Below are 9510 nucleotides of genomic sequence, written 5' to 3'. Positions count from 1 at the left end.
CCGAGGTATGCAGCAAAGCATTTGTGAAGCCACAACACGCACAACCTTGTGGCGGATGGGCTACAACAGCAGAAGACCCCACCGGGTACCACTCATCTCCACTACAAATAGGAAAAAGAGGCTACAATTTGCACAAGCTCACCAAAAGTGGACAGTTGAAGACTGGAAGAATGTTGCCTGGTCTGACAAGTCTCGGTTTCTGTTGAGACATTCAGATGGTAGAGTCTGAATTTGGCATAAACAGAATGAGAACATGGCTCGATCATGCCTAATAATCCTTTAGGTGAGTGTATATGTTGATGCACAAAATAAATAGAAATGACTTGAGGGAGAATGTCACTTTCCACACCTTTAGAAACGTGGGTGTGCAAACTAACTGGACTCATCAATCCCCTGATATGCTGAACCAAATAGAAGGGGGTTAGTGGTGTGAATTATAAATGAAATAGCACTGACTGACTGTAACAACAAGCATGTGTTTCTGTGACTAACTCATTAGGCTGTTATCTGTTGTAGCCTATGTTAAACAAATGGGATACCCATTTCCACACTTTTCATAAAAAAGTATCGGTAACGGGTATCTTTAGCATATTTCAACTTCCATTCAAAATGTCTACCAGGTAACCGCATCAACTAGGTATTCCGTGAGAGTTTAACAAACTGACATTTGGATCACTCGCTCAGTAATTTCAATCTGAAATGAGAACATCAAAATGTTCTAACAAGCTAACGAACACAGCTCTTTTATTATCCACATCAACAACATTCTGGATAAGGACGTCTGGTTAATAACTAAAATGTAAATGTTATAGCTCCCTCTTTTGATGTGGTTGTCCTCTACCAGATTCACAGTGACTTGATCAGAGGTCTTTTTTCATCCATTATTTAATCATCTTCAGTGTTTGCTAAAGGATGATAAATCGCTGCAAACGGATGGAGCTTCAGCGCTCTGTAACAATTACCCCTTATCAGAGAACACACACGTTCCCGTTTATCTCTATTCATTGACAAAATGTCTGCTACTTTAATTTGGCGGCAAACATTTACAGAGAGGATTAAAACACAGCTTGAGACCTGACACGACGACAGTCAGTTCAAAAGAGTAAATCCAGCGTGTCATTTGTAATATTTGATTGACTTAATTCCTGTTTGGGAGCATGGTTGTTAACCTTCTGCTTTCTAACAGGGAGTCAGATCGGTACCTGAGCATGCATCTTCCATTTCCCAACGCTGCGTTAATGATCAGCATCTTTTAAAACCCAAATACACTGTCATGCTTGCCTAGCTGCCCATCCGTGTCTACTCGCCCGACCACCGCACCCACTTGAGTTTCTTCTTTCAACAAAGCAGGCGGAAATAAATTCAGGGCGAGTTGTCGGCCTACAGTTACGCATTTCGTGTCACCAGTGCTAAAACCTGAAGCTGAGTTGTTCTGAAATTTCAGGCAGGGCCTCTGTTAATGAACTGTCTCAGAGAAAGAGGGGATAGGATCAGGTCCCCCTTGTGCATGTAATCATATTCCTTATGATCTATAGCAGTGGTATTCAAATCTGGACCTCTAAGCCAACCCCCTAACCAGGGACCTATTTAGACCTGGGAAATCAGGTGTGTTCAATTTATGATGAGGTAAAACAGAAAACCAGCAGGTTCCGGTCCTCGTGGGGTAGGATTTGAATACTCCCGATCAATAAGGTTACCCTGATCCTAGATCAGCACTTACTGCGAACGGTCAATTTTTAGGTGACATTTTACCAGGCCTGTGTTCATCAGGAGTTTATATAATTATAATAATTTAAGTCCAAAAATACAGAATCAAGACAAGGATTCCATCCAATAACTTTTTGCACAAACAGCTGATTCACTGTCCTTCTATGAATGTGGATGTGGCACAAAAAACATGATCTACAGCCACTGTACATCCACAAGTCCCAATGACTGGTCCCACTTTTTATGCTTATTCTGTAGGATTCAACACTGGCTGGTCCCACTTTTTTATGCTTATCTTGTAGGATTCAACACTGGCTGGTCCCACTTTTCTATGCTTATTCTGTAGGATTCAACACTGGCTGGTCCCACTTTTTTATGCTTATCCTGTAGGATTCAACACTGGCTGGACACACGTGTGTTTTTTAAATGCTTCCTCGTGGAATCTCAAGTTTAACATGTCCAGCTTTTTAGTTCCGTTCATGGATTTTAACATGCCCAGGCTAATAGCTCCATTTCGTTTTATTAACACGTCCAGACGTAGAGCTCATTTTTATCCTGCCCGACCTACACAGTATCTACAGTGCTGAGTTTTAACATAGTCCCGTCTGAGGCTTTTCTTCCTCACACTGCAGCTGTTGCACCATGGGACATCTTCCTCACACTGTAGCTGTTGCACCATGGGACATCTTCCTCACACTGCAGCTGTTGCACCATGGGACATCTTCCTCACACTGTAGCTGTTGCACCATGGGACATCTTCCTCACACTGTAGCTGTTGCACCATGGGACATCTTCCTCACACTGTAGCTGTTGCACCATGGGACATCTCACCTCATATAGTGTACTGTGTCCTTTAGAGGATAGTTCTGTACAGTGTTGGGCTTTAACCATGTAGCTTCTCTTGCAGGAACAGCGTTTAACTTGTACAATAGGTCAAATTGTCTAGCGTCTGGTGTTTATGTAATGTTAGTCATCTCCCCATTAGGAAGGATGGAAGCTTAAGTGCCATGGGGAGAGAGGGAGATGGCAATCGTTACCGCTCTACTGCTCTGAGAAGCTCCATTGGCTGTTACCGTGTGCTACAGTAGAAGAGTGTTGTCCCTTGATGTTGTTTCAGATTAAACGGACACTGCAAACTGCTTGGTTCGGCCACGGAATGCTGATTGGCTGAAGGCTGTGGTGCATGAGATTGTATACCACATCCCATCCAATTCGTAGTGTTCAACTTGAGTTGGTAAACCAGCTCATAACACTAATAAGGAATCTCTGGTGTTTGCGGTAAATGGCCAATATACCATGGCTACAGTAAATACAGACTCTGATCACTTTGCAATACGTTGTGCATAAAAATAGATCAGCCAGAGACTACTGTCCCTGGTGTCTTATTGCTGGAGTACATTAAATGTACAGGTAGTCTGTGGAATTCATCCCATTGTTCTGTCATTTTAAGGCCTTCCTCTTTTTGTCGGCTTTCTGTTGTTTTTGTACCTTGCAGTTTAGCCGCTGAAGCTCAGCAGGTGAAGTCTTCTGTGGAGAGAAGTGGCCAGCACATCCACCTCTACTCCCCTGGAAAGTGTCAGTGGTCTTTATGGAGTGTTTATCTTCTTCATCATGCCAAGTCCTCTCCAGTCACCCACAGCAGAAGTCTTCCATGCCCTACCAGAGAGTTGGCATGTGAGTTCACCATAGCTTTCATACTTTTTAATTATGTTTTTTTTCTTCTTCTTCCTTTAACCCTTAAAAAATGCATTGTTTAAGAAAACTAATTGGGAGAAATTGAGAAATATAATTTGCATCTTAAGAGAGACATAATAAAAACCAGTGCGAACCTACAAAATTAATATTTTCTGACCACACGTTTTCATAAACACTTGCTTTTGGTGTTGGCTGTTTTTGATCTTTTGGTTTTCGCCAAAAAATGGATTCCTTGACTTTCAAGAATTTCGTCCTCATATTGACAGACATAAATTGTGGATTCCAAAGGCAAACGGCAAGCCTTGGATCAATACAAGAAGTTGACAGCTCTCCTGTGACTGCACAAATGATGTGACAGAACACACTTGACTAAATGACACCTGTCTTGTCAATTGTTCAGATATTTCTTGTGCCCTAAAATTGTCAATGTATAAAAAGTAGGCCTATATGTCTAAGAAGACAGCGACAGGGTGCTGACATTTTTTTTTTGCCATCTAGTATAAATACTAGCCAGTGTAGGAGGACAGCCGACTGATGCTGACATAGTTTAAGCTCTTCAGGATAGAGACCCGACCGCAGTTGAATATAGTGGTGCCTAATTAAATGGTTCAATCCGCCTAGTAAGTGTCAATTATTGGACTGCGCGACGGTGCTGACACGTAAAAGGAATGTTGCATAGCTGACCACCGATCACTCTTTTAAGGGGTAAGGGGCCGGCAATAGCCCCCCTTGCAAAAAACAAAACAAACGAAGACACGATTGTAAAAGTCATGTTGGTTTTGCGGTCTGAAATAACACGATTCTCATTGGTGTTTTGATAACTTTGACGCAAATAAATGCGGGATTGAGAGCTGGACAGACGACACCCCAGCGTAGTCTGTTCCAACAGAAAATGCGTTATGCTCCCTGTCTTATATGCTCGTATATATGTATAGGCTACGTTGCATTGCCTCCAGGCTACACATATTTCTCACTGATAAACAGCAGCATAAAACGCTCGGTCAAAGTTTAGGCTGACAGGTATGCTGTAAATATCCCCAAAGGGGATCAACCCACCATACCACCAACAGATGAAATGCTATAGTGGTGTATTCTGAATGGTCCTGAAATCGTGAGTAATATATGTGATTCATGCGATTCGATTGTGTTCTGTGCGCCTTGGCATAGGCTGCGCGAAACCCGTGATGCGTTGCGGAGAGAGCGGAGAGGTGGGCAAAATAGCAACAGTGGATACTGGGTTGCTTCTCAGTATATTGAAAAGCAGTTAGAACTCCACTGAGGTATCGGATGATGCAGTGAGAGAAAGAGAAGGTGTTTGTGATTCACGTTGATTCGCCGTGAATAAGTTTTTTAGTCACTCAGGAGTGTTTTCACGTTTTCACTGAAGGAACTTTTCCGAACGGTTTAATCTGCGTTTAGTCTATCCTTTTCATATCCTATTACTTGATCAGGGGAAGTGAGTGGGGTTAGCCTTCCCTCTGAGCCGTGTGGTGTCGCGTTAGGGGTGGCGTTCAGACTCAGTCAGAATCAGATTAAGAAGAGATTATCCGTGACAGTAAAGAGATAAAATATCTCCTATGAGTATGGGCTTCTCAATTTTCTGACAAACCGCCACTCAAAGACCTACGGTCACCGTGCGCTGTGGAGCTTAATAAACGAACGAACGTGTCCTCAGAGCTTCTGTAGCCTATCTACAGACGGACAAGGCTGCCTTTTTGGAGTAATTTTCCGTAGTAATTTCTGGATTTCAGTTTTTTTTAATTTTTTTTTATCGAATATTCAAATGAAAAATGTGATTTTATAGTGTAAATAATAGACGTTCGATGATGATTGTGGATAACTGAAGGGGTTGATACAACGCATTATAGGTAAGTTTAACGACATCCGATTCCGTTCAAATACTTTAATAAACTTTTCGTTCAAACTTGGCTCATTGGTTCTCATATATATGCATGCCTGAATAAATGTGTAGGATATTTATTTAATTTGGAGTGAACGCATTTGAATGCGCACAATACTGTAGCCTACCGCGGCTTGAAAAGATGCTTCTGACGCAGAACAAGGAAGGGATAACCGAATCCCTGAGCGTTTATCATTTATTTATGTCAGGAAAATATTTTCGGGGATTACACAATTTTTTATGAACTTTATTAACGTGCAACAAAGTTGTATATTACCCTGCCAAAAGTGTAGCCTAGAAAATATTATACAAACTAACGTAGCGGTTCTTACGACAAACCCTAGCCCTTCGTCTTGTCCAATGTTTTTCCAATCTCATCACGAGAAGGACCCCCCTACCGTATTCATGCAAGCGCTAACACACTTCATTTAACTTGTCAGCTACACGTAATTATGAAACCCATGCATCTGATGCGCGAATCAGGGTGCGACGTGGTTGTGAATCGCCCGGGTGCGTGTCCCCAGGATTGGTATTAGTTTACTGTCAATTACAGACTCTGGAATATATTCTTCTTATGGAACCCAACACAACCACAAGTGCGTATTCGAGAACACCCGCTAACGGTCCGGCGCTGTAATTTGGATCCCTACCCGTGTTACTCAATGGAGGATTGGATGTATATGTGGGCTATATACAATATGTATAATTATTACCATGCCCTCACCACACCCTAACTGTACACTGCAACCTCACAGTATTCATACCTACATGTGCTGTGTGTGTGTGTGTGTGTGTGTTTGTGTGTGTGTGTGCAAGCGTGCGTACACGTCAGCCTTTCTGCTTCCTTGCATCTGCGTGTGTGTGTGTGTGTGTGTTTGTGGCTGTTTGTGTGTTTAGGAATGTGCCCCTCATCAGATCTCCCACACTTCACTGCACCGCCAATTCTGAAACATTTCCTCTCCGATGTCCAGGCTACCTACCAACCTCCCGGGTGTGTCGCGGGCGTCTAGGATGTAGGGATGATCCCCGTGGGACGACTAAAGACTCAGCCACAACTGTGGCAGATAGAGAGAGACCATCACCCATGGGTGTGGATGCTGCCCAGCCCTGCTCCGGCCCCCCCCTCGGGTCTCTGCCGAATGGGCGCCGTGGCCCCGACTGCCGCGCCGCACCATCACCCCCCGTTCTTCCTCGCCCCCCACCGACATCATCCTCCTCCGATGTTCCAGACCGTCTCCAGCTGGCAGCTCTCCTGTGATCCCTACCTGCCACTGAGGATCCCGGCACACACGGCCGCTAACCCAGGGATGAGTCAGTTCTCCCCGCAGAACATTCAGGTCGGTGTCTGGTGGCAACGGCTGTGCAGAGAATGGATGTCGTGAATGATGGATGATGTTTGCTCTAGATGAGGGACACTGTTTGTATACACGTCAATAGGAAGGCACGCACAAACTCACGCTCAGACACATAAGGTGGACAGACATGGAAGCTTGTGGGTGCCCACGTGCGAGCAAAAGATTGACGTGAACGGGCACGTGTCTGGGTTAGTTGATCCGTTTGACATTTTGTTGGAAACAGGCCCATTTAACAGTCTTTAAGTGTTTCTGTCTGCGTGCAGATTTCAGAAAGATTGAGTTCTACTTCAGCTGTGGAAGAGTTGCTGCTCTATGTTACTGAAGAAAGAAATACTTTTGGACAGCTTATGCATTTGTTAAATAGGGTATATGTTAGAGTGTCACTAATAAGGAAAGTCTCCAGTGATATCAGCAGCATTTATTTTTATTCGCTATTGATGTTGTTTCTGAATTAAACAAGTTAAGGCCTGTGTCATGTATGACCTGTGCTGTGTAATTTAATTATTTGTTTTGTCCCTAGGTATTATTGTAGTGTTTCTGGAGATCCAAAGGTTATATTAGTATTTTGAATATACTATACTGGGTTTAATACAATTCTCATACCCATTTACACCATCTGTCCAACTGTCTCTGGCAAGGATCCAAATGAAATCTGGATCATGCAGTGTTTGTTAGGCATCTGCAGACTAGGTGGTTTATATACTGTCTTGTCAGAGGGAGTTGTTTTTAGGGCATGCTATGATGGTTAACTTGTTCTGGCTCAAAAATCCACTGCTGGCTAACTTGACTTAGCTAGTTGTTTTTTGACCAACTCAACTCGTTTAGTGTGTTATTTAGATCCTCCTACACTCTTATGGCAGTTGCTAACATTAGCTAGCTAGCTGAGCTTATGTTACCTGTGCTAGCGAGCATTTCAAAGGTGAAACATGTCAGGCTGTGTTCGGCATGGTGGCACACCTCCTCCTTTTTGATTCTTTGAATTTGTGTAAACCACAGCTTTGGCTTTTTTTGGTATATTTTACAAATCCAATTATTTAAAATGTCATCTGAATTTGCTGTGCTTTAAAGAGAAATTGCCCTCTAGCGTCCACAAGGGAAATAGCAAAAACAATATATATTCTCCTCTAGATAGCCTGAGCAACTAACTAGATGACAATTATAGAAATGTGACATTAAAGAATGTCTGGTTATTAATTCCTATTTTTATACACAATTCTGCCCGAGGTATAACTAACCGGGCCAGTAAAAGCTTTTTGTATACGTGTCCTGAATTAGTGGCACAGTACTGAGAAAGCTTCCTAGGTTAAGCCTTAAAAGTTAACTAGTTAACAGCTAGCTAGCTTGGCATTCTAGCTAAAGTAATAAAACATGTGGTTAGGAATTCCAATTTCCATAGCCAATCCTATAGCCATTTTATGCCAGACCACGTAAGCAGAACTGGCCAAGAAGAGCAAATGTCTCTTACAGAGTGAGTGACTACCTCTTGTTAAGGAGCGTAGTGGTTAGAGACACAGACTCTCATGCAGGTGACTGGTGTTTGCGCCTCGTGGCAGTCAAATAATGCAATTCAGATTAGCATTTGGACAACCTTTCAGAAGCTACTTTATAGTAAGCCTAAAATAAAACTGTTTACGGTTGTATTCTGTCTTATTTCTGGTGGATTATTATAGTACAGATCCGTGCATGCTTTTTGGGGTAGTATAAGCTAGATCACAACCCCTTGGGCAATAAAAGAGGAGGGGTTTCCAGGATTCTGTCATCTTTTTACTTGACGAAAAATTAAGTTATCTTCACCTATATTGCTAGTCATTGTATCAATGTCATGAAAAATAAACAAGTGTTGTTGTGCCATGAAATGAAATAGGTTTGGCAGTGTAAAGTTCATCTTCAGTCTCGCTAGCAGTTGCTCAATTCTTATGACTTTTCCAAGTAGTAAGTTAGTAGATACAAGTAAGCCTATTACTGACTAATGAGCTGTTAAAACAGCCAGTGGCAAAAGCCATACAGTTCATAGATGCTATTTGTTCATATATATTGTTTCCCGCCACTGCTACAGAATGAGCTTGGCCAGTGCAGCTCGGCATTCAATGTGAACTTTCTCCTTGATTGCTCTTGCTAAGTGATCATTCACGCTTCTGGTCTGTTTATTTCTGATAGATTTTTAACTTAAGGTGTCTAGCAAGCGCAGATTCTGCATAATGCACGTTTTGTCAATATCCCAGCACAGTGTTATGTAGACATGGGTGCACATTATCTCAAATGCTTGTAAATGAGGACGTCTGAAATGTTGCTGTTTCTCGTGTGGAGTGCCCCCCTGATTCCACTAGAGGTGATTCGGTTTCCTCTCTCCATCCTGATTCCATTAGAGGTGATTCGGTTTCCTCTTTCCATCCTGATTCCACTAGAGGTGATTCAGTTTCCCCTCTCCATCCTGATTCCACTAGAGGTGATACTGTTTCCTCTCTCCATCCTGATTCCACCAGAGGTGATTCTGTTTCCTCTCTCCATCCTGATTCCATTAGAGGTGATTCGGTTTCTTCTCTCCATCCTGATTCCACCAGAGGTGATTCAGTTTCCTCTCTCCATCCTGATTCCACTAGAGGTGATTCGGTTTCCTCTCTCCATCCTAATTCCATTGAAGGTGATTCGGTTTCTTCTCTCCATCCTGATTCCACTAGAGGTGATTCGGTTTCCCTTCTCCATCCTGATTCCACTAGAGGTGATTCGATTTCCTCTCTCCATCCTGATTCCACTAGAGGTTATTCGGTTTCCCCTCTCCATCCTGATTCCACTAGAGGTGATTCGGTTTCCTCCATCCTGATTCCACTAGAGGTGATTCGGTTTCCTCCCTCC

General features: G+C 42.8%; 1 protein-coding gene across 4 annotated transcripts in view; it reads left to right on the top strand.

The window, feature by feature from the left end:
- The first annotated feature begins 4643 nt into the window (after nt 1–4643).
- Nucleotides 4644–9510, top strand: part of LOC105009666 (transcription elongation regulator 1-like protein) — a 96167-nt gene continuing 91300 nt past the window's right edge. For 3 of the 4 annotated variants that reach the window (XM_020047209.3, XM_020047210.3, XM_010869098.4), the window contains exons 1-2: nt 4645–5270; nt 6274–6639. In XM_020047209.3, the coding sequence (XP_019902768.2) occupies nt 6322–6639 (318 nt within the window). In that variant the 5' untranslated portion in view covers nt 4645–5270; nt 6274–6321. Of the gene's footprint in view, nt 5271–6273; nt 6640–9510 lie in introns of all 4 variants that reach the window. The other variant, XM_020047211.3, reaches the window with a different exon arrangement.

The sequence above is a fragment of the Esox lucius genome, chromosome 6 (assembly GCF_011004845.1).
Source record: "Esox lucius isolate fEsoLuc1 chromosome 6, fEsoLuc1.pri, whole genome shotgun sequence".
Classification (NCBI taxonomy): Eukaryota; Metazoa; Chordata; class Actinopteri; order Esociformes; family Esocidae; genus Esox; species Esox lucius.
Note: the sequence above shows the minus strand (reverse complement) of the source record. Positions and strands in the feature narration are given on the sequence as shown.